Below are 27,366 nucleotides of genomic sequence, written 5' to 3' on the forward strand. Positions count from 1 at the left end.
CCGATCCAACCATATAGTTCATCACCATATTATATTTCATTTGCAAGCCTACCGTGAAATTTTAGAGGAGCCACTAAAAATATAGGGAGCCCCGGCCCCCCTAGAACCCCATTGGAAACGGGCCTGTACCACACTCATGCCGTATATGGTCTGTTTGACTTTAGAATGTTATTTGAAGACTCGCTGTAGAAAACAATGTAAGTGCCAAGCACCTTGGAATTGCTTCACTTATTTTTTGAACACGTTTACTCCTTAATTAGATTTTCATACGGTACTTGGTTATATGCTAGGTTGTACTTCTAAGCAATAGTATTTTTTATTTTGTGACGCTTGGGCACACTTTACTATCTTTTGTCTCTACTGTTACGATAACTATTGTTTCTGTCACTTAGGCTTAGATTGTTTTCTACAGCGAGTCTTCATTTATGAATGCGGTTAGGTTATTTTTTTTAATGGTCATACTCATATTCATATTCACCTCATACTCATTTTATAGGATTAAAACAAAGATGGTAGAAGTTACACATCGCACCGTTAGATGGAAGCAAACATCCTCCACCAGTAACATCTACCAGACAAAATTCAAACTTCTAGTGCATGATTGCTTTTTGTCTTCCAGAGTTTATATATATATATATATATATATATATTACTAAAATGCATAATCTAACTCCATGTACCGGTATGTATTGTTTTCAGACAACATTAGGAGCAATTAATTGTGCTAAGTTGTGATTCCGTTGTAACACTCCCCTCTTCACCACTTATTTAAGGGTAATGTTATGTAGTTTTGTGAACACATTCTACTTGCCCAAGATGAATCGTGACGATAGTGCAATGTTGATGTTCTAGTTGTAAACGAATTAATGAATTCGTTGACCCAGCCGGAAGATCACAGGACTCATGTCAGAACGACAGGACCCCTCCTTGGAAGTTAATCATCAGGTTGAGCTTTGATCAATATTCGGAGAAGTAATGAAGATTTCCAACAAGATAATATCATTATCATTTTTAAATAACAAATTACACCAAATATCCCATATAAATTTCCTTTATTCAATCTGAGTTTATTGAATTGTTATCAATAGGCAGCCTAAATTTAGTATAAGTTGTTTATATATAGTTTAATAGCTAAATCCTTGCACTCACTATAGACATGGTAAATAGTAATCAGTTCTACAGTCATAAGCACAACGTAACATAGGCTACAGGACATGCAAAACAAAAGCACGGAACATTGACAGGGTAATTACAACCTTGCAATAGCAACTATAGAAACTCAGGAGCAAGATTCAGTCAGTCAGAACACACACCAGGATTCGTAGTGACCAAATTGTAAACATTAACATTAATTAATTAACTATTCATTATCCATATCGTACGTAGAATTCAACATTATTCATTTCACAATTATATTACTTTTATTTATCATAAATTCATTGACTATCACAATGTCGTAAATCTAATAATTATCTTTTTTTTCACAAATTGATATTTTGTCACTCGATATGCTGAGTATCCCCGTCTTGCTTATGGTCAAAAGTAATTAGCTCTTAAGAGTAAGTGCAAAACAATGAAAGTGCATAAACAGATACAAACAAACAGCTCAGGCATGTAGGAAGTAAACAATTCTCATAACATATTTTCATGTATAGTATTTAATTAATTTAATCATATTGAATTTGCATAAGTTTGGATATCACGCGGTAGGTTGTATCGAATTTGGTTCTAGAGGACGAAATTAACTATTCAGTACCACATTATTTTCAACATCAATTGATCTTCAACCAAATTATAATTTTCAATGGATAGTAAAATGTTATTACTAGTCTTTTACCTGGATTACACTTTAATTACAGATATTTATTTCGTTTCTTGTTATATTTAATGTTAAATTTCCACTAAGAATCACACGTAGTTTCATTAGCAAACTTTTTTTTCACAATCAAATTTGTTCCTTTTCTTCATGCAACGTTAGCTTTTCAGGCGCAGAATTTAAGTGTTTATTTGCCCTAAACTGAATGATTCATTTAATAATTATGAATGAGATTAAATAAATTATAATAATGTAATAACAAATAAATGACTATTTAGACATTAATTACACAAAGAAATTAGTAGGATATGAATGTATGTTCTGCAGACACTTTTCCCCTTCCACTCCTGTCAAAAAAATTATGAAGCCACCACTGGCTATAGTACTTTAACACAGAGGGATACCCCAAAGTGAGATTGAATATGCTTTTATGACATTTAAAATCATAAAAACTTACATATAAAATATTACAATGGAATCCTACACAAAATATATTTACTGCATCTTAATCTCCAGCTTCTAAGCTTTCATTTGACACTTGAATCATTAAAATCCGTCAAAAATTAACTTTAAAAAGCCGATGAGAAGGAATATAACAAATGTAGCATTTACTGGAATAGGTGATCTGTCACTGATTCATTTGAACGATTCCAGTACCAGCACAGGACCGTCTAATCCAATTCTCTTTCCTTCTCCTCACATCAACATACATATATACACATTAGCCTCTCTTTCTTCAACAGAACTTTTAGCTAGCAACTGTAAGAGGGCGCTCTATGTGACGTAGTCTCCTCGAAGGAGAATACATCATACATGACGTCATTAATCCGTGACGAAATATCTCTCGAGTCTCTTTCTCTCTTTCCTTCCCATCAACACTCAGCGATACCAGAATATCAGAACTAAATCCTAAGTTGCAAGATAAAAGAAAAAAGTCAGTGTATCCAACCCAATATTTTTTTCGGAACGTTCCAGGATTTTAATTTTTCAAGATATCGCTTTAAAACATATAGGGATGAATTCACCCCACTACTAATAAATATGATAATTGTTAAAAGTGAGTTGGCAACACTGGCAGTCTTACCCCCAAATAACGTTAAAATTCAATAGCTCGGTCCCTAATTAACCGATTTCAAAAATTCAAACGGCAAATGAATACTAATAACATAACCAATTTTATAAAATGCATAAATGGTTGCATAACCATCACGATATGTTTCCCTTTTTCAATATCTCTACTAATATTCATCAAATCGAAAAATAAAAAATACTACCATAATCACAATAAAATTCTAAGACTTCTTTAAAGAATAACATTTTCCCAAAAATTCAAAAATAAACCCGTAAAAAATTCCCGAATTTCGAATTTGCTATAACTTCATCAAATATTAACCGATTTTCAAAATTCAAACGACATTCAATAGAGAAATAAATTGACTATCTATTGAATGTTTTATAAATTGCATAACTCTAAGGATATAATTACAAAAAACTCAAATAAATCCCTTATTTATATATATATATCTTTAAAATTCAAATGACATTATGTTCTGTATATCCAAAGGTCTTAGTTTTTATAGTCTTGATACTATAAAAACACTTATTCACTTAAAACATACTTAAAATTACAAGTTCGGATATTGATAATGGAATCTTCTGCTAACCTCGTTCTCAATAGGAAACAATGACTTCTTAAACTCTGTCCACTGATCATAATTCAAGCTGAATAGATAGCCGTTAATATCAAAAACAACTTGAACTTCGGTCTGCACATTTTTCACAATTACATTGAAATTATTAGTAAGTATAAATTTCTTTTGGGGATCCATTCTATCCACTCCATTTTTTACTTCTGACGACATATTTTTGATTCATTTCTATTATTCTTTGGATTCACAAAACCGATCATCATTTGAAATTCACATACAGAACTCAACAGTTGGATAATTATCTTTTAAACCAGTGTATTTGATTTTTATTCCATCTTTAACGATCTCATCAATAATTTTATCTGTTAAGTGTTTTGTAAATCTAGGTGGAAGAAATACCTTAAACTCTTCACATTCAACTAAAATGCTCTTTCCAAACTTAGTTTTAATCTTTTCCATTTTCACCATCTTATATTCTGTATTTAATTCTAATTCTCTTAATCCAATAACTTGTTTTTGTTCAAGACTTCCAAGTTTATTTAAAAGCTCAATATGACTCGACATCGTATTTATTATATAGAAAATTAATCTTCAATTTTTATCTTCCTCTTTCTTTTTTGACTTCATGATTAGAGAGTACAGGCCCGGTTCGTTGATGAAGGTTGTGTGAGGGTGCACGGTCGATAATAATGTGTCAGTATTTTGGACACTCGTAGTTTCCAGGTCTTTAAATCTATTCTGAAACTTTGGTCTGAAGACCTCAAACACCATTGAAAGACACGTAGATGAAGAAGACAAAGTTACATACAAACAAATACGGGTCCCGGAAAACGGGACTCGCATTAATCCACAACAACATACAATCTTCATCATTTTTTATCAATTTCGTTTTATGGAAAAACTTCCATAAAACAATACAAACATACATTTAACTATATAAAACTCTTCTACTACTTTCTCATTCTTGGGATCATATGTAAAGTTCCACAAAGACACCAAGAAGGCACTTGCTATTATAGACGATGAAGACAAACAAAACTTTACTAATATGGACAAGGGGGAGTTTTACTCCCCCTTACAGAACGTTTATCCTCAAACAGTTTTTATCAACGAGTCTGGACTTTACTCACTTGTGTTTTCATCTAAGAAGCCCCAGGCCAAGACCGCAAACGCCATTGAAAGACATGTAGACGAAGAAGATAAGAAAATTTTTTCAGAAGTTAGGGGCATTGAATCAATGCCCCGCGTTAATCCACAACAACATACAATCTTCATCATTTTTTATCAATTTCGTTTTATGGAAAAACTTCCATAAAACAATACAAACATACATTTAACCATCTAAAACTCTTCTACTACTTTCTCATTCTTAGGATCATATGTAAAGTTCTTTTGTCCAATTAAAATCGCATAACATATAGTATTAGCAGCCACAGCTTCTGCAAAGTCTACTACAAACTTTATGTTTGTTCTCTCATTCGCCGATACATTCTTCCTCTTACTACAATTAATCACATACATTGGTCTGTTATCTATAAACTCTTTAGGGCCATAGTACATTTCGGTATTGCCACATGTTATTCTCTTAAATGCAGTATAATCTTTATACATCTTAAAATAATCCCTGTTAGCAATATCTAAGTTTCTTGATTCTTTTGGAAATACCTCATTCCTCCCATTCTTAAGATAGATATTCTTTACCTTACAATGATCAAACTTACTTGCATCTGCTGTTTGTTTGCCACTTCTATCAGTTTGGAACATTACAACTACGAAATCAGGCATATCAAATTGTCTAGAATTAAATTGAGTAGTAACATCAAACTCCAAGAAAGAACCTACAACAGTCTTTTGAACACATTGATAAGTATGGAATGAAAACATGATTTTAGGTTCTTTAAGAATATTCAACTTTAACTTGTTTTCATAATTAGATTCGTATTCAACAATGGGCATTCTTATCTCCATACTTTTTATTGTTATTTTTCCATCATGAGGAGCTGCTCCTGATCCAGTCCATTTGTACAAGACGTCGTTATTGTTGTTAGCTTTTGTAAATGTTATTCTCAATCCACCTTTCCACATAACCTCTTTATAATCACTTAAAAAGCCTGGAATTAATCTTAATGGGTACAAAACACTAAAGTCCTTTCTTAGACCAAGTTTATCATCTGTTTCAAATCCTGCTTGTTTTAAATATTCAACTTCTGGTTTGGAAATCTTTAATGTTCCAATAGCTGTAGATGTTATTCCTGGTAGTTCAATCTCATCTATAACAACTCCATGCTTTCTAACCTCAATTTGAGAAAAGAAGAATGGTAAGAAGTTATCTACAAGTTTTATAGTATCATTTGCGCCAAATGTTCCTCCAACTGATGCACCAACAACTTCAAAAGTCATATGACAATCTGCTTTGTGTGGATGTATGAAGCCATCCCCCACATCGAAATCAAACTCAATATCTTTGCTAGCTTCATTCAAATTATTAAATGTTCTTGTGTTAGCTTTAAAACTCTGTAACTCGTAACTCTCAACACTATCCATTTATTATAAAGAAAATCTTGAAACAACGCTTTTATGGGATATACCCATAAAAGAATCATATATAATAACATTAAAAACTTATAATCCCCATCCTAACTAACCTTAACATTCATAGCAGTACCAACTCCAAAAGCAGCTAATCGTTCAGCAATTGACGCATCACTACTAAATGCTCTTTTCCATGCTTTAGTTTCTAGTTCCTTATCCGCAATATGTCTTGACTCTGTATCTTTATTGTCTCTGTAGTATATATCGTGTTCTTTACAAGCCTCATCTAATGGGTTAATACCTTCATCACCTCTTTCTAACCTTTCTTGAAGCTTCGTAAAAGGCCCGCAAAATCTGAAGCCTGGTATATGTAACTCTGGTATCCCCTTCATGTTTAAAATCTTATTCATTAGTCCTTTCCCAAGCTTCTCATCATTCCAGAATCGTGGTGGTAATGTATTTAAGATCTTAATCAAATAACCTATACCTTTTGGATCATTAGGAATAAATTGTGAAAGCTTATTATTAATCATACTCACTATACCTACTTTCTCATTGTAAAAGTTATTATTACCAGCCTTTTCTTCTCCATCTATAACAATTAGCCTATCTATAAGCTTTCTCACGTCATCCATCCATATATATTCTTTAGGTATTTCTGTATATTGTTTAATTCCTTCCCCAGACTTTGGTGTTTTCTTTCTTGGTGGTGTTGGAGGTAAAGATGGTTTAATATAATTATCCCAAATAGGCTTGATAATATTAATGTACTTAGAACCTCTACTAGATGCTACTTTTTTATCTCGATTATATTTTTGGAAGTCAGCATCTGATTCTATTATTATTTCCTTGTACTGTTCAAAATCGTCATCATCATAATCTTCAATGGTTTTATTAGTATTCATCGTTAACAATTCCCATAGACCTTCTGTTCCTTTATAAGTTTTACCATTAATTATCAAATCATCGCTATTCACTTTAACTTCAGAATTTCCTACCTTATTTATTATTTTTCCATCTTCTTCTACAGTTCTTATTCCAAACACACTATCATTTCTTTTACTATAATATTTCGTTGCAATCTTACCAAATGATTGGGCTGTTGTTAAAGGCTCTACTCCTTCCACTTTGTCTTTAATTTGTTTTCTCATTTGTTTTATTTCTCCCGTTATAGGTGTATCACTACTACTTGGAGAACTATCATAAGTTATCTTTTTAGGTGTTTCTAATAGACTAGGATCTATTGAAGCCGTCTTATGTACAACTGGAACAAGTTCAGTTATTAGATTTTTATTTTGTTCTGCTACTTCTTTGATCTCACTTCCCAAGTTTTGAATAGCATCAATTACAGGTTGTTCTTGTGTCTTAAATTTATCATATATACCTGCTCTTTCTTTCTTCCAAGATTTGAAGCCATTTATCAAGAACTCCTTTAACTTGATATTCTTATTAATTTCTTTCTCATCCATTTATTATATAGAAAACGAATAAACGTCAATAAACGTGAAAAAACGTCAATAAACGTCAATAAACGTCAAACGTTAAAACGAACAAACGTGATAAAACATCAAACGTTTATAAAGTGTTTTATCTTGTTCCTATACTTACCATTGTTTACCTTCCTTGTCATATCAATCACTATAAAACCATAATCTTCTTGCCAACATTTTGAACATATCTCTTTAAATTTATCATAAGACATATCTCCTCCAACAAACTCATTATACACATGTTTAACATTAGTATCATCTTGTCTGAATATGCATAGGAAGTTAACGTTATCTCTTATAAGCTGTTTAGGTACTTTCGAATATGTTTGTGCAAGATAGAAACAGTCTAAATGTCTATGCCTACCTCTTGTAAAGTAATTTCTAACAGTATCTTGATTCTCTAAAATGTAATCATCAAACACAACGACAGAGTATTTTTCACATTCATCAATAGGTACAATAGAATCATTACTGCTTAAGAACGTTGCTATTTGCTTCTTAAACTTTAGTTCTGCCTTTTCAAATCGATCTTTTAACTGCTCATACTTTGGCTGATTCATGCTTTTAGAATATATATAGAAGTAATTATTGTTTAACCAACCTGGCTGTAATAAAAAATTAAATAGCAAAACGTCTTACCACACCCAGATGGACCCACTATAAGACATCGAATATCATCAGGTATAAGCTCTCCATTTCTTTTTTTAGCTGTTGTTTCTTTATCATCTCTTTTACATCCCAATTAATACTTTTCTTACTCATTTATTATAGAGAAAATCGACTTTTTTTATGATCTTATATCTTTAAGTTGTTCTCTGATCTTAAGCAACGTATCTTTTATATATTCATTATCCATTTCACCATTTAATGTTATTATCATCTCTAACTGTTCTTTAAATGAGTTAATACAAGTGACGATGGTTTTATATTCATCTTTTCTTTTGCTTATGTTTAACTTAGAAGACAAACCTGTTATTATAGCACTTCCAGTTGCAAGAGATGTTGTTAATATTGAGTAAATTGTTACAGGTATAAAAATATTAATAAATCCAGTTGTTGCAGAAAGTATAACTGATAACGTGATCAAAGTGTAGTATGCATATTTAACAATTCGTAGTTTTCTCTTTTTCTTCTTTAAACTGTGTTCTAACTTTTGAATGATATCTTCTATTAACTTGATTACTTTCTCTCTTGGAATATCTCTAGGTAAATCAAACTCATTCATTTATTATATAATAAATGGCTAAGGTATTTAAGTTAACGAGTGATACTTCTGTTTTAAAGAAGAAACTCCATTATGAATTAGACAACAGCAACAAGTATTTAAGTATAGGACTAGTTGGGTTTTACAGTACATATCTAACCCCAAACATTACACTTGCATCGTTTTACTATGGAAATAGAACTGTTAGTATACCAAATGGACAATACAGCTTAAACAGTCTTAATGATTTTTTTTAAATCTCGCTCCGCAAACATAACGTTAAAAGAGGATCATATAACAAATAGAGTAAAAATAGAAACAGGTGATATTGATATCATGATGGTAAATTTAGATACTGTTCTTGGATTTAGGAATTATGAAGTTTTAAAAAAGAACAAAACACATATTGGAAGTAAGTTGCCAAAGTTTCATCCATTTGATACTATAAATGTTCACTGTAATATAGCAGATGGTATGTTTGTTAAAGATACAGAATACACACATAGAGAAACAGGAATTATTGCATCATTTAAAACAGATGCTGAGTTTAAACATAGTATTATTTATGAGCCTACTTATCCATTATTTTTCCCTATATCCAAAGACAAGGTTGATAATTTTGAGATAAGGATAACAGATGAGAATGATTCCTTAATTGATTTTGGTGGAGCTACAACAACTGTGCTTTTACAAACTAAGATTTTCTCTTAAATAAATAGGAAGATGTGTTCTATTAAAGGTTGTATGTTTAGCGTTCCTTACAACGAACTAAAGGATTTAAATATCGATCATGTATTAACAAAGAAACAACTTAGTGATAAATCTAAGAAAATTAAAGAAGGTAAAGGAATGGATTTAACTTTAACTACTGCACAAATGAAAAAGATTAAGAAAGAGCATATGGGTGGTTTTATTTTTACAATTCCGGCCATTTTAGCAGCTTTAGGAGCAGTTGGTTCATTAGCAGGCGGTGCAGCAGCGATTACTAAAACTGTACTGGATGCTAAGAAGAATAAACAAGAACTTGAAGAACAAAAGAGACACAATATGGCTATGGAAGAAAAGCAGGGAGCAGGTAAACCAAAGAAGTCAAAAAATTAAAACCATTGACCAACTTCGATATAGAGAGGTTGGCTAAAGAATTAAAGATAAAACGATTTAGAGGTGTATTTATGAGTGATGAACTTCCACAAAAACCCTATGTACATGAGTGTGGTATAGTTAACCTCGATAAATCAGAAAACATTGGTACTCATTGGATATGCTATTGGAAAGATAACATAAAGTACGTGTTCGATTCTTATGGGGGTGTTCCTCCTAAGCAGCTAGTACAATATCTTGGTACGGAAAACTTATTTTACAATGACGAACGAATACAAGACTTTAATTCAGTTATATGTGGTCATCTTTGTGTTAAGGTTTTAAATCTTCTAAATCAAGGGTATTCTTTTAGTGGTGTTATGTATATGATTAAAAATGATTAAATATTAAGTTTAAGTACTTTTATGGCTTATATCCATAAAAGTTTTGTTTTAAGATAAATATGGAAGCTATACACAATAGATTTTTAGATTATTTTGAGAAGCATGAGGATGAGCTAGATCTACTAGTTAGTTATAATTTTTATCAGTATTTTGAACAAGTTAGTGAGATAGACTTAAAAGATAAAAACAACGTATATAATGTTACTGGTTTATGGAAAATGTTAATACCTAAATTTTTGTATACGGAAGAGGAGTTGGGGTCCACCAGCACTGGATCCCTTTCAAACATACAACCTCATACAATTTTCATTAACGAGCTTGGTCTCTACTCATTCTTAACAAGCTCCAAAAAGCCTAAAGCGAAATGTTTTGAAAAATTAGGATGAATACAAAAGCCAAGGGGGGCTACAGCGTAGCCCCCGGTAGGTTTAGTAGCAACTTTACACAGGCATTGATATGATTATGTAAGGGTGTAGTGATTTTGAAGTAGATTTAAAGACCTGGAAACTACAAGTGTCCAAAATACTGACACATTATTATCGACCGTGCACCCTCACACAACCTTCCTTTAATTATAAAAATTCATAAGAACTCATAGCATATATTTGCAGGGCCGGAATTCCAGCTGTGGAAATTATCAAAAAAATTAGCAACACAATAAAAAAGCACTGGAGAAGAAATACGCACTTGCTCTTCTACATATCTAATAACAGGAGGACATAAAGAAAGAACGAGGGAGGGAAATTTTATAAATGGCTAGAAAATAAACAATCTAAAAAGTTAATTTCTTATATAAGTCATTGCACCGAATTCGTGGGGATGATTTTAAGATTATCAAAGGCAATCGATTATTATGAAAAATGCTTGATAGTCGGGATTATGGTGGAAAAAAGGTTTGATCACTGGTTAAAAAAATAAAGGATCAAAAAGTTACTAGATTACTACAACAAAATTCGAAGTTCCTAGGATTCTAGGAACTTCAGAAACTCATCTTACACAGTAAAAACTAGCTGGTAACGAAATAAAGTTAAAAATAAAAATTTTCTATATATAATAAATATGGGTACTATGGATAGTTCTCTTAGTTTAAACGATATTTGCTATGAACAGATTAAAGACAATTATTGGTATGGTATTTTTGACGATTTCAAGTTGATTATAGATAAGAGTACAGGATATTTCAATGCTACTAAGCTGTGTCAAGATGGTGGGAAAAGATTTGATAATTGGTTAAGGAACAAAGAATCAAAGGAATTGATAAGATACTACGATCAAAAAATAAGCAACTCCTCCTATACGAGGAATTGCTCTACATATCTAATTAAAGGAGGAGACCAAGAAACAACATCAATCATCTCAGGAACATATGTCTACAGGAAAATATTTCTTGCTATTGCTTTTTGGATTTCACAGGACTTTTATGATAAGTGTTACGATATTATTGAAGGCTATTTCTCTAAAGACTTTAAACGATATAAGAATGATAAAGAACGACTTGAAATAAATGAATGTGGAAATTATTAGAAAAGTAGCAGGTGGTAGTGAAATAAAGTTAAAAATAAAGATTTTCTATATATAATAAATATGAGCACTATGGATAGTTCTCTTAGTTTAAATTATATTTGCTATGAACAGATTAAAGATAACTATTGGTATGATATCTTTGGCGATTTTAAACTGATTATAGATAAGAACACAGGTTACTTCAATGCTACTAAATTGTGTCATGATGGAGGTAAACAATTTAAACACTGGTTAGAAAATAAAAGTTCAAAAGAGTTATTAGACTATTACAATAAAAAAAGCGTAGGTCGACTTTCCGGCAGACGCTCTACTTATCAGATAACAGGAGGAAATAAAGAAACAAACACAATCATCTCAGGAACATACGTTTATAAAAAATATTTCTTGCTATAGCTCAATGGTTGTCTAAAGAGTTTTATGATAAGTGTTATGATATAATAGAAGACTACTTTATCCAAGACTTTCAACAATATCGCGACAACAACGAATTACTCCAAACAGAAATGCAAAAAATACAACAACAAATGGATGAATTACGTTTGCACAATCAAGAACTAGAAAATGAGGTTGAGTATTTTAAAACAATTGCAGCACCGTATACAGAAGATCCAGGAAAAATACACAGGCTATTTATTATCAAGAAGAATCTTAGTGAAGAACAACTTGAAAATATACTCCTTTACTATGACGAAGAAGAACAAGACCAAAAAGAAAGAATAGAACAATATAAGTATTGGGTTGGAAGAGTACAAACACGCAATTACGAAAATAGAATTAAACAACTCAAATACCCAAGTATGAGTATTGTGCTTAACATTGACGATCCTAACTCTATAAACTTATACAACAGAGCTAAAGAAAGATATGATGATAGAATAACTTGGCACGGTTCGCATATGAACACAGATTTAAGTGGTATAGATCTTGTTGACAGGTTTATTCAGTTAAGAGACATTTAAGTATAAAAAATACGAGAAACTAAATATGCTATTGCTTTTATGGGTTAACCCATCAAAGTACAATTTAAGTGTTAAACAAACCATCTGTTATAACACCGAATGCTAAATTCAATATACTACCTAAATCGGGATTATTATGATATTTTCTTATTATAACTCTCCAATCTACGTAATGTCTAAATAAATATATAAAGTCTACAGAGAGGTGTTGATAAATTGAGATGTTTTGCCAATGAACTCTGTCTTTGAACTCTGCAATAAATCCTTCTGTTAAATTTTGAAACAATGAAATTGCTTCCCAATCTACTTTGTCAGCGTAATCTCTTACAAGGTTTTCTGATAATTGTTGAGTTTCAGATAAGCACCTCCAAGAAACTTTATCTGCATGTTCTCGTAAAGGCCTCAGAGAGTTTGTTTCCATAAGATATAGCATCAAAATCAACTTTATCTATAAACTCGCTAATAAATTCTTCAGATAGGTTTTGATTATACGATACTTCTCCCCAATCAACTTTATCTGCAAATTCTCTTATAAAGTCTTCTGATAAGTCTTGGCTTCCTGAAATAATCTCCCAATCAACTTTATCAACTAATTCTCTTATAAACTCTTCCGATAACTTTTTCCATAAACATATTTCGCTCAAATTAACTTTCTCCTGATATTTACGTATGAAGTCTTCTGTAATGTGATCATAGTTATATTCCTCCTCATAATCATCATAACCTATAGATAACCATTGTTCATCAGTCAGTGAATCTAATATCTCATCAGACAAGTCCATAACGTTTGCATAGAGAATGTTTTGTATGAGAAATGAGTAATTTTCTTTAGTAGCTTTCTTGAACAAATGATCTAACATACCTATGGACACGCTAAAATTTATTTTGTCTTCATCATTATAACCACCAATATCTAAATGTTTACATACACAATCAAATATAGGTTTGTAAGATAATATTTCCTTAGCACTAGTCATGTTCGTTTTTATTCTTAGATTTTTTAAATTTATCTCATTTTTGTTGGTTTTCTATATAACAAATATGGAGAAAGAATTTGATTTATTACATAATAGACTTAAACTAATTCATCATGATCTTAAACTCTTAGCGGCACTACTAGAGAAGCAAACACTGTTAAAGGAAAAAGAATTATTAATAATGCAACAAAAAACATCTGATTTGAGTAGTGATGATGAATATAAATATGGTAGTGATGATTATGATGATGATGATGAGTAAGTTTACAAAAATGTGATTCAAATGTAAGGACGTTGCTAAAATTTTAGAGTATGGGAAGACAGCTGATGCCATTCAAAACAACGTCAAAGAAAAATATCAAAAAGAATTCAAGGATCTGGGGTCCACCAGCATGGACCCCTTTCAAACATACAAACTTCGGTTGTTATCCATCTCTTAAACTCTTTAGCTTTGGGCTTCTTTGATGATAACACTAAGGAATACAGACCAGACTCGTTGATGAAGATTGTATGTTGTTGCGGATTAACGTGGGTCCCGTTTTCCAGGACACGTATTTGTTTGTATGTAACTTTGTCCTCTTCAAACATCTGATTTGAGTAGTGATGATGAATATAAATATGGTAGTGATGATTATGACGACGACGACGACGATGATGATGATGATGAGTAAGTTTACAAAAATGATTTAATTTTAATGTGTATATGTGACTTTGATGGGTTATTCCCATGAAAGTCGTGTTCTAATACAACGCGTAATATGTAGACAATGGCAGGAGTGTACAATGTTAAGTGTTGTATTAGGATATATAGAGGTAAAAATAGTACAAAAATGAACTGAAATAATCCGGCGAAGATAAAAATTGAGCATAGTAAGATTTTCTATATAATAAATAAGATGAGTAATTACAATAGATTTACCGTAATAGAGTTAAGACGACAATGTAAGGAGAAGGGGATCAGAAGATATTCCCGATTAAGAAAACCAGAACTGATAGACCTTCTTAGACAATATGATGATGAACAAAGCAGAAGACAGATTAGAAATATATTCCCATTTAAACAAGAAGTAATTGAAGAACCAAAACCAGCACGTATACCTATAAAAGTAGAATTAGAAGAAACAGCACTGAAGAAGCGTTTACAAACCATTACTATAATCGATCATTAAGAGTTCCATTTGTAATAATTGCCGACTTTGAATGTATCTTATGTAAGTTAAAAATAGAGCATAATTGTAGTAAAACAGTAAAATATCAAAAGCATGAACCAATGAGTTTTTGTTACTATGTTAAATATTCAAATGGGGACTATAAAGCCCCTGTTAGTTATATAGGTCCAGATGCTGCAAAAGTATTTATTGAAATGTTACAAAAGGAAGCAATAGAAATTAAGAAAATATATAACAGGGTAGTTGATATGACCCCGCTTAGTGAGGAGGAAAAGAAGCTTATAACAGTTCGGATACTTGTCATATATGTGAGAAAAACTTGAATGACTTACCACCAGCCGTTGATAAAAAAATAAATATATTAAAGGGGAAAATACAGTTCTACAAGGATAAAGATGATATGAGTGAAAAAATAAAAGAATGGAAGCATGACTTAAAAAAGTGTTTGTATAAGATAAATAAAGATAAAGCAAAAGTAAGAGATCATAATCATTTAACTGGAAAGTTTAGAGGTGCAGCTCACAGTTATTGCAATTTAAACTATAAAAATCCCAACTTTGTTCCTGTATTTCTTCACAATTTAACTGGTTATGATACGCATTTGTTTATTAAGGAATTAGCTTATGATACACAGAAAATTAAACTGATCGCTAATAATGAGGAAAGGTACATAACATATGAAAAATATGTAAAAGCAGGGTCAGAAAAAGATGGAATAAATTTAAGATTTGTTGATTCATTTAGATTTATGCCAAAGAGTTTAGCAGAGTTAACTAGTAATTTAAAACCAGAACAATTTCGAGAAACATTAAAGTTTTTCCCGATTGATAAACTTGATCTAGTTAATACTAAAGGTGATTATCCATATGACTTTTTTGATTCATTTGAAAAATTGAAAGAACCTGTTCCATTATCCCCAGACAAATTTACAAACAGATTAACAGGAGAAAAAATGAGTCCTGAACGCCATAAGCTTCATGTACGAGTTTGTAAAGAATTCAATCTGGAGTTAGGGGAGGATTTAACTGAACATTATAACAAAACAGATGTCCTCCAATTAACAGATATATTTGAAAACTTTAGAGATGTGTGTTTAAAGGCATATGGATTAGATCCTGCTTGGTATTATACAGCACCGGGCCTATCGTGGGATGCAACGTTAAAGATGACTAAAATTAACTTAGAAATGTTAACTGATTATGATAAAATACTAATGTTAGAAAAGGGTATACGAGGAGGAATCTCACAATGTAGTAAAGATATGTAAAAGCTAACAACAAATATATGCAAGATTATAATAAAGATGAGTGTTCAACATACCTAACATATCTAGACGCAAACAACTTATATGGATGGGCTATGAGTCAATACATGCCTTATAAAGACTTTAAGTGGATTAAACCTTACATAGATATAATGAACATTCCAGATGATTCAGAAACAGGATACATATTAGAAGTAGATTTAGAATATCCAAAGTATTTACACAACAAACATTCTGATTTACCATTAGCTCCAGAAAACATGTGTCCACCAGAATCTAAACAATCAAAACTACTAACAACGCTTTATAATAAGGAGAGATATGTAATTCACTATAGGAACTTAAAACTATATATGTCGCTTGGAATGAAATTAAAGAAAGTGCATAGAGTATTAGAATTCAAACAATCAGACTGGTTAAAGAAATACATTGATTTAAATACAAATATGAGAACGCAAGCTAAAAACAAGTTTGAAGATTTTTATAAGCTCATGAATAACTCGGTATTTGGAAAAACAATGGAAAATATTAGAAAGAGGCAGCCCATACAATTAGAATGTGATCCTGAAAGAGTAGAAAAATTAATTGAAAAACCTAATTTTGATTACAGAACAATATTTACAGAGAATTTGTGTGCTATACATATGGAAAAAGAGCGGCTAACATTTAATAAACCAATATATGTTGGTATGAGTGTATTAGAACTATCGAAACTATTAATGTATGATTTTCACTATAATACTATGAAGCCGAAATATGGAAACAATATAGATTTATGTTATATGGATACTGATAGCTTTATATACGAGATTGAGACTGAAGACTTTTACAAAGATATAGCAGAAATAGTTGACCGGTTTGATACGAGTGAATACGGGGAAAATAACATATATGGACTGCCACTAATAAACAAAAAAGTAATAGGTAAGATGAAAGATGAGAATAAAGGTAAGATAATGACAGAGTTTATTGGATTGAGGTCAAAGATGTATGCTTATAGAGTAGAAAATAAAGAAGAGAAAAAAGCTAAAGGAGTAACTAAAGCTGTAATATCAAAAGAGTTGCAGTTTAATGATTATAAAGAAAGTTTATTTAAAAATGTAAAAACATATAAAGACATAAACCTCATTAGGAGTTATAAGCACGATATTTATAGTATAACCATTCATAAGCTAGCATTAAATTCTTCAGATGATAAAAGATATATAGCGCGAGATGGTATAAATACATTAGCTTGGGGTCATTATGGGATAGAGGAGTAGTTGTAGTTTTACTTATAAGTTTTAGATGTAAGTTAGTTATAAGTTTTAGATGTAAGTTTTTATGATTTTAAATGTCATAAAAGCATATTCGATCTCACTTTGGGGTATCCCTCTGTGTTAAAGTACAATAGTCAGTGGTGGCTTCATAATTTTTGTTAGTTAGGAGTGGAAGGGGAAAAGTGACTGCAGAACATACATTCATATCTTACTGAAATTTTATATTTGTAATGCCATCATGTAAGTTGATGGAGCATTACACCGTCAGACAAATCTTTTGAAAAACTATATATGGTGTCTCGCAAATAGGTGTCTCGAAAACAAATGAATTTCCAATTGTCGTGTTCTGTCAGGGAGACAGAGTGGTTCTTATGGACCTTTCACGTTTATATTATTTTTATTAGACCTACTATTTAAGATTTACGTTAATAATTTGTAGGAACTGACTACTATTGAGGTACACTTTTACAAATGATTCCTGTACAGTAATTCTACCACAGTGATATTTAAATTGTGTATTTAGATTGCCTGTACGAATAACTTCAAATTTTCCAAGGTAATGGTATTGTACGAACTCGCTTGAGTCGCATGAAAATATATGCCGACGAAATGTAAAGATAATTGTATCACAGTGGAGTTGCTTAAAAGTGCCCTTGAAAATGTTAGGTTATGTTCAAAGTAAGATATGCTATTACCAAGGATGTTATAAAATAGAGGATCTGCCCTTACAACAAGATCTTGAAGCCATACATCACAGTTTCGCTACCCCTACTCTGCTCATTTCGTCCAATAAGATCGCAATGTTTTGGGTCAACAATCATGGCAGAAACGAGAGTAGCCAATCAGACATGCAGATGCTAGGTTGCTTTTTGGCTTCACCGACTTAATAGGATGAAGATACATATGGACAGATCCTCTATTTATAACATCCTTGGCTATTACATACACGTTTATATCCAAATCAAATAAAGAAAATCAAATAGGCTACTTTTAAAGTATTTAAATCCGAATAACTTGTCGACAATTTGCATATCTCAGGATTGTGTCATTTTTATTTTTTTGTAGGTCAAAATGTTTCTCTATATGATCTTCATAATAATAGTATTAAATGTGGTATAAGAATCATGTAGAAATACATTGTTTATCATATATTTTGACATATTCTGCAAAATCTAAAAATGGCATTTCCCTGGGATATATTTAGATGCAAATTCCCATCGAGCAGTTCAAACTTAGACAGATTAAATGTACTTGATTTGCAAGACACCGAGATTAACTTGTAAGTTTAAAACTAATCAACCTTGCAAACTAAACTTACAAAATAGGAAATGTATTCTCATCTATAAAATTTAAATTGTTTTTCTTTTTTTTAATACATGGAATAACTACAGTGTTTACACATGTTCGATGTAAATAATTATATAGTTTTATTTTCTTTGTAGGTCCTCCTATTACGATAACAACAGAACAACGTGCATCTGAGTTACAACCAAAGCTGAATGGAAGTGCTATGGCTACGGGTCCGTTTGTAATGAAAAGTCCAGAGATGACAACCTACAGTCAACAATTGTGGGTTATCGCTAAAGTATTTACAAGCATTAATGATGGTAAATACTCTGACAATTTACAATATCTGCTCCAAATATATAAATAAGTATTTTCTACTTAATTTTCAAGTTCTCTTCTAATATATAAAACGATTCTTAATTTGTTTCCTACAAGGATTATGATTTAAAAAAAAAAGTCCTTTAAGTTTGTATCTCCTTTTTCATAATATGTAATGTTATAAATGTTTTACCATTTTGAGCTCCCCTCCCAAAAAGAATGTATATATTGTCAATGTGTTATAGCACAGCCAATAAGAGATGGTCTCTGATGTTTCTTACCATATGCGGTGGGACATTGCAGCCCCTACTTTGATACCAGTATTACCAACTACGATCACTCTGTCTTATACCGTAGGAACGAAGTTACAAGGACTTGAAAAATTATTTTTTTTCGAAAAGTTTTATTTCGAAAATATGCTTAGGTATGTGTCATATCTAGTTACTTGTATGGTTTGCAGTTGACAAACAAATCATTTTCCCGCTTACAATTAATACTCCGATTAGAACTAAGAATCATGCAAATTTGTTATTTTTATTTTATATTCTGATCTGTATTCGTGTTCACAATATAAATGAATTGATTTCTTCAATATTATCAAGACCAACAACATTTACTGAAATGATGCAGAACAGTTATCGAAAACTTGTAGCGACTAAATCTTTTTTTTTTTTTTTTAATTTATAACCAAAAGTTGGTCATCCTAATCAAGAAGCAATTGTAAATGGCCTACGCCTTCATGATTCACTCTAGGGCTTCATTAGGGCAAATCATGAATAAATAACAGGCTATTTACAATTAACCAAAGTAACACTTTGCAGTAACCTAAAAAAATACAATTGATTGATTGCTTGTTGACTACCAAGGAAACATGCGGGTGAATTGGGAAGTTTATAGCCTGACACATAAAAATTAGCAAATATTTAGATAAGTTATGTTTTATTTTGTACGTAATTCTCCTCGACCGAGATACATTTACGTTACCTCTTCGGTAACGCTTCTATACTACTTTTAAACAATGATTCCTTGAGCCCTGCAAAATATCCTACTACATCACTTTTCATCTCTGCATCCGAAGAAAATAGCTGATCCTCCAGAAACTTTTTTAGGTTTCTAAACAAGTGAAAGTCCGAGGGAACAAGATCAGGCGAATAGGGTGAGTATGGCAAAGTGAATTTCTGACATAGATGCGAAGGACTTGCAAACGCGCGCATTGTCCTGCTGAAATAACACCCTTCTTCGCAGCATTCCTGGCCTTTTAATTCTGATTTCCTCACGCAGACTTCGCAGAAGGGTACAGTAGTATTCAGAATTGACTGTCTTTCCCTTTTCCAAGAAATCAATCAGGAGAATGCTCCTAGCATGACCTTGTTTGCCGGCAAAACTTGTTTTGCTTTCTTTGGGGCAGGAGAGATCCAGGATGTTTCCATTGTTTCGATCGTTGTTTTGATTCCGGTGTATAATGGTGCCCCTATGTCTCGATCATAGTCACAAATTTGCTAATAAACTCCCCCGGACCACTTTTAAACAGTTCCAAACAATCACGGAAAAGGGTGAGTTGATTGCATGTGTGTTCAACTGAAAGCAACTTGGGTACGCATCTCGCGGACACCTTAGAAAATTCTAATTTGTTTACCATAATGTTTTATGCTCGCTCATACGAAATATTCACAGTCATTTTGGTTCTGCAGTCATTCAAAATCAGGTCACATATTTTATTGACTTTTCTGTTGTGGTCGACGCTGAAGGCCTGTCATTGCGGGGCCATCTTAAATAATGTTTCCTTCACGCTTAAATTTAGCTACCCATTTTTCCACCATGGGATATGAGGGCGTGTAGTGTCTCAGTGTCTCTACTAGTCCGTGTAAATTTCCTATGGTGTTAAGCCCTTTTTATGAAGGTACTCAATAACAGATCGATGCTCGATTTTCTCCATGCCACAAATTTTCGTCACTTCCGCTGACTTAACGCCCTATAACCTTCTCACCTGAAACAAATAGAGAAATGAAATTTTACACAGTGACTACCAACGGATATAGCTATGAAGCTAATGTATATATATACATAAAATATTTATAATTACTTCCTTCCTAATCAGGGCACGAACTTTTCAACCCCCCCCCCCCTAATATGATAATGACTGAATATGTTTCTGTTTTAATACGTGGTTCTAAACAATGTTATTTTACTTCTATTGTCGTATACGTATAATAAGAATAAAACAATAAAAGTTAAGAAGCCTAATGATTTACGAATTTAATGTATGCACTCTTTCTTTTTGTCTTGCAGATGAAACCTACGAGAAGGTGTTTAACGTTAGTGTCACTATTCAAGGATTGACAGCTGAACATAAACTCGCAACTGTCCTTCGCAGTGATCAGGCACATAACAGGTGATAATAGTATATAATAATATATGGCATTAGTGTGGTGCTAAATTTTGCAACGGATATATATACCAAAAGTCATATTTGAAGTCTTACTGAATTTAAATTACTATTAATGTAATGTTAAAAAAAAATCAACGATTCTCAAGGTAGTAAGAAATTGAAGCGTTTTGTTTCCTCCCATTTCGTAAATAATATTCTTTTCAAATATCTATGAATATCTAGTGAAACGTACACTAGATTTAAATAGTGACATTGCACTAACATAACTATATTATCACTGCTGAATCATTTGTCCAACTGTCTCTGCCAGTTTATTTTAATGAATGTAAAGTGTACAAAGTTATAAACATGCGTCACTTTCTAGTATGTGTTTCCAGTGATTTCTCTCAAGCATGTTGGAAACTTGCCTCCTTGCAGTTTCTTTGATGCAGATACGACATTTTCCTCCTCAATTAAGAACATAATAATAATAATTACAGATTTGATATACTATTATAGCTATTAATATGTATATCTTTTCCTACAATTTATGTGAAATACAACTATATTCTCTTAATTCCAAAAGGTAAACAGTGTCTCAATGTCTCATAGGGTCCTAAGCTATTGATATATAGCCAGGTTGCCATAATCTTTGGGGACCATCTCTAGTTAATCAATACTCGTATATCTCCATTGTGTCTCGTCAAAGACAGACACACAAAATATTGTCGACTAAATTAATAATATTCAACAAGATTTTATTATTTTATAATGAGATGAAAGGGAAAACCATATTTTACCTATGTTTTTTCTTAGATGATGCGTAGCTAATTACACTAGTCGACAAAAAAATACTTTTTCTCTGGCACACGGAAGAAAATACCTGATTCTAATAGAACTTTTCACGCAGAATTCGAATCTGCAATCAGGTTTTCTCCATCACCCTCAGTTTTCCCGTGACAGAGGGATTTTCGGGAAATTTCTTCTCAAATTACATTTTATTTTTACAATATTCATACCTGTAGCTCGGGTACCCTTAGGTATATAAACACACAAATTATATTGTATGTTAGCTTGATTTATATTTAGTAAGCCCTCTAAGTTTCATAAGAATCGCATTATTCTTTCTAGAAAAATAAACATTTTTATATAAAAAATATGCTATGTGTACTGTTCATTTTACCATATTCATTAGTGCAGATAAACTCACATATAACTTCCACGAAAATTACAATATAAGCACGGTTTATACCTCATTGGATTTGAAATAAAACATATTTTCAATGATGTATACACCGTGTCACCATTTTTTTGTATGAGGGAATTTCTAGAGGGATTTTGTGGGAAATTCCCTCCAAAAAGTAGTTTATAAGATTTTTTGTCTTAAACTTGCTATTTGTATATAGTGATACAGAAACAGGAACTGCACTAAAACATAATTTTATGTCTACTTAATAAATAATACAAAAGAAGTGAGTGGTATCTTCTTAATAAATGAACACTTACTTACCTTAACTAAAATGTTTTAGTTGTCGACTTTCTTCAGTGTTTGGCTTCTGGAACATCTCTTTTGAGTATTCAACAGTAATCAGCTAGCATTTGTGAACTCCACTGTCCCTGGTATCTCTTCTCCATGGAGGAAATGTCCTGATAAAAACGTTCCCCATGCTCATCACTAATAACACCAAGGTTTTCAGGAAAGAAATCCAGGTGGGAGTCTAGAAAGTGAACTTTAAGGGATATGTTGCAACCCATTTCTTTGAATGATTGCAGGAAATCACTCACAATTTCACGGTAATTTGGGGCTTTCTGGTTTCCTAAAAAATTCTCTGTTAAACATTTAAATGAACACCAAACTGCTTTCTCAACCGGAGTTAAGAGATCCTCAAATTTTTGGTCACGAATCAAACATCTTATTTGGGGACCCACAAGAATCGCTTCCTTGATTTTAGCGTCACCAACCCAAGGAAATTTTTCCTTGAAGTAACAAAATCCTGCATTACTTTTGTCCATTGCCTTAACAAAGTTTTTGAAGAGCTCCAACTTTATGTGAAGAGGAGGTAGAATTATCTTATCAGCGCTCACCAGTGAGGAATAAACAACATTCTTCTGTCCAGGAGTTAATACACACTTTGGCCATTCCTTCTTGATGTAATGTTCCGCTTTGTTTCTGCTGTCCCATTCGCAGAGGAAACAATATTTCGTATAACCAAGCTGCAAACCCATTAACAAACAAACAACTTTTAAATCACAGGAAACGGTCCACTTGTATTTCTCATACTGAATTCTTTCTAACACTATTTTGATGTTTTCATAGGTTTCCTTCATATTAGTTGCATAAGCCAAAGGCACTGAAGGAAATTTGTTGCCATTGTGCAAAAGGACAGCCTTCAAACTAGTTTTGGAAGAGTCAATAAACAATCTCCACTCTGTACTTATATGCATGTCCGGGTGTATCAATCACAGCACAGACATTACTACAATACACTAAATCATTTTCTTGCGAATAGTAGTTTTGAAACTCTGTATGACGGTTTCGAAAAATACACACTTTAGTGTCACGATGGAGCAGATTCTAGCCGTTAAGTCTAAAAGCAAGAAGTTCTGCCTGTATCTTGGAGAGTTTTAAATCCCGCACGAGGTCATTTTGTTCACCCTGAGTTAGCAGATGGGGATCCAATATAGATGTTCTTCCTACATGAGTAGGATCATCTTCTTCATTTGAAACTTCAGTAATTGCCTCAAGTACGTAATCCTCATTTACCGTAAGATGAGCGGGAGGTACTGGTACAGGTAATTCTGCACTGTGTGGAACTGGCCTAATTGCTGATGGCAAATTAGGGTACTGTAGTGTGTGCTTAGATTTACTGGTTATTCCTTTTATCTGTGTCATACAAAAAGTAGCAGTCTGAAGAATGATCTTTTGGTTCTCTGCAAATCATCGGTACTGCGAAATTCATGTTTCGTTCACCATTTGCCCACCCAGTCAGACGTTTCACGCAAGTACAACAAATGTAGTGAGGAGCCCAATTCTTATCTTCGTCTCCTACACAGCAACCAAAATATAACTGATAACACTTCTTCACAAGTTTAGTAAAACATCGACGTTGCGATTTAAATGTCAGCTCCCCACATACATAACAGAAATTGTCCGGGTGATTTACACACTTCCTCGGCAACTTGTATCCTGTAAGGTATCAGACACACATACACACACGAATCTACAGCCCATCAATCATGAAGCAGCACAAACGTAATCTAACTCGGTGCATCACCACACAACACAATCTATTCGAACTCCACAATGCACAAACACTTCAACTTACACGCGGCCACATCTAAAACACGTCCAGCTTGGACCGTAACTCAACGCTACTAACAGTCATCAGGCTACGTGAGCCATCAATTTTTTTATGCATTGTTGCCAGATCAAAATATTAAAAAGTGACTTATTATCTACTATAAAGTGATGCCCTATTCCTCATCCAGCAGCTGTTATATTTTTAAATTCTTAAGTCCGAAACTTTAGTATAAGCATGTAAGACAAACAATAGTTTACACTTTGAAACATCCATTGTTAACATGTCTAGCTTCTCATTGTTGCTGGAAATGAAACTAAAACTTAAAATAATAAATTTATTCTTAGTTTAATTAAATAGAAGTTTATTTTTCAAGAATTATGCCTTACTGTATATATATTATGTTTATTATGTTTCATTGTTTAAAATTTCCCTAGAATGTTATTAAAATTAGCTTTATCTGAACTTTTTGATAACTAAAATCATGTTCAGAGTATCAACCATATGTCTAAAGTGTTATTATTCATATTAGGTTTTTTTTGGGTTGTTCAGATATATACGATCATCAGGCCAACACCTGTAACTGGCTTGTTCTGATGATACAAGAATAATTTTTTTTTAAAGAATATATACAGAATAACCACACGACAAATCTTTATGACGCTCGCCAATTTTTTTAAAAAATAAAAAAAAATAAAAATAAAACACGATATTTGGTTTCAATGTCAATAATTGAAATTTCTACATGCAACATATATATATATATATATATATATATATATATATATATATATATATATATATATATATATATATGTGTGTGTGTGTGTGTGTGTGTGTGTGTGTGTGTGTTCTGCCATCAATATTTCAAAAACTTTCACCTATATCCTCATCAATATTTCAGAACGGTTAAAAAGCTAGTATTATCAGTATCATCACGCTTATTCATGGAACTGACCAATAGCGTAAAAGATTAAACACAATTGCGAAAATCTTACCATTACATATGTATACCACATTCATTTGTGCAAATTCAATATGGCAGAAAAAGATGAAAGGATGATTTTTGTTCAACTGTGAATTGAAAGATGACTTTAGAGTGAATGATTTCAAAAACTGCAGTGAATTTGAACATCTTTCATTCAGAATTGTCTACGAGGGAGGGATGAAGAGGGGTTGTGATTTCAAAATGCGTCATTGAAATTTTAGGAATTGTTCGAGATAAATTTAGTTTAAACGATGAGATACTTTTAAATAGAAGGAAGTGGATCTTAAGAAAAAGAATAAGTTTTAAGCAAGATGTTATACAGAAATGGAAAAGATACTGAAGGTGAGAATCATTAAAATGAAGTAATGCTTTTCGAGCTGAACATATTAGGCGTTACGGGTTTTGTTAAGGATCAATACGGAATGAGTATCTTTGGATGTGCATTTGTTTCAATTTTCTCAATTTTTTTTAAAATTATTGTTAGTGGGCAAAGAAGGACACCTCAGCTAATATATCAAATCACGTTTTATAAACTTATCTCCTTTACCCTTTTGTTCACGTTCACGGCTACAGCTAATTTAGACAAAACAAGTAAATATGATGAATATTAATTTACTGTGTAACATGAAACGAAATGGAATTCCTAATTTCCTTTAGTCTGACGATTATGCTTCGAGGCTAACAGAGATGGTGACTATGGTAATGAATGAAATGATGGAAGGAATAAAGTGGGAGGACTCCGACAAAACCCACCCATACACGTTTTGTCCACCACAAAGCCCATTTGGCGTGAGCTGGAATTGAAGCAGAGATCCCAAGTACCAGTAATGAAAGCTCTTTCGCCGAGCCAGTGCGTCTGCAATTATGCGTTTCACAACATTATACAGAGTGTTATAAAAATGTGTCACAGTATTTTGGGAACTGATTCCTCACATCAAAATAAGAAAGAAAGTTCATATGGACCTGGTCTCAAAAGTGAATAGTTTCGGAGTTATAAGGTGCCGAAAACGTGAAACAAGTGAATTTTAAAAATTCATAACTCCACTACTATGGTACCTATCGTAGTCGAGTTAAGACGTCACTGAAGAACTGGTATGTGAACTATCCAAATATCTAGGTTTAACAATATTCCAGTACTTGCACACCAATTTTTAGAGGTAGGTGGAGAGTGATCAAGTACTCCCAAACAGCTTCTTTAAAAATGATTGTGCAAGTACCAGAGGTTTTGAAAGATAAATATTTGGATAGTTCACATATTAATTCTTCAGTGATGTCTTGATCCGACTACGATCAGTCCTATAGTTGTGGAACTATGGACCTTTAAAGTTCATTTTTTTTTCACGTTTTTGGTGCCCTATAACTACGAAACTATGCATTTCCAACCACAAGTCCATATGAACTTTTTTCTTATTTTGATGTGAGAAACTATTCTCAAATATTGTGACAAATTTTTATAACACCCTGTATAATAGAAATATGTTTCACGTATTCACGTTTCGATTTTCAATCTTACCTTCTACAGTTCGTTATATAAACCCTATGCAGTTGTGAAACATGAATATTTAGTAAGAACTGTTTGAAATTGTTGAAATGAAATCTTTGAGTTTTACGTCCCACGGTTATGCCGGTTAGGCTAAAGGAGACGGTGATGATGAGTAATGAATGAAATGGTGGAATGAAGAAAGTGGGAGGAAACGGGAGAACCCCGAGAAAACCCACGCACACGGTGTTTGTCCACCACAAAGTTCACTTGGCGGGGGCTGGGATCGAACCCGCGAC

The 27,366-nt window shown here is 32.4% G+C and overlaps 1 protein-coding gene across 1 annotated transcript in view; it reads left to right on the forward strand.

Annotated features, from left to right (window-relative positions):
- LOC145662982 (transmembrane protein 181) overlaps window positions 1–27,366 on the forward strand; it is a 70,286-nt gene that overhangs the window by 17,782 nt on the left and 25,138 nt on the right. Inside the window, exons 4-5 of the mRNA XM_081729077.1 lie at window positions 18,770–18,934; window positions 21,222–21,324. Coding sequence (XP_081585203.1) covers window positions 18,770–18,934; window positions 21,222–21,324 — 268 coding nt within the window. The remainder of the gene's footprint in view (window positions 1–18,769; window positions 18,935–21,221; window positions 21,325–27,366) is intronic.

Source organism: Thermobia domestica, chromosome 10, assembly GCF_964235325.1.
Source record: "Thermobia domestica chromosome 10, izTheDome1.hap1.1, whole genome shotgun sequence".
Taxonomy (NCBI): Eukaryota; Metazoa; Arthropoda; class Insecta; order Zygentoma; family Lepismatidae; genus Thermobia; species Thermobia domestica.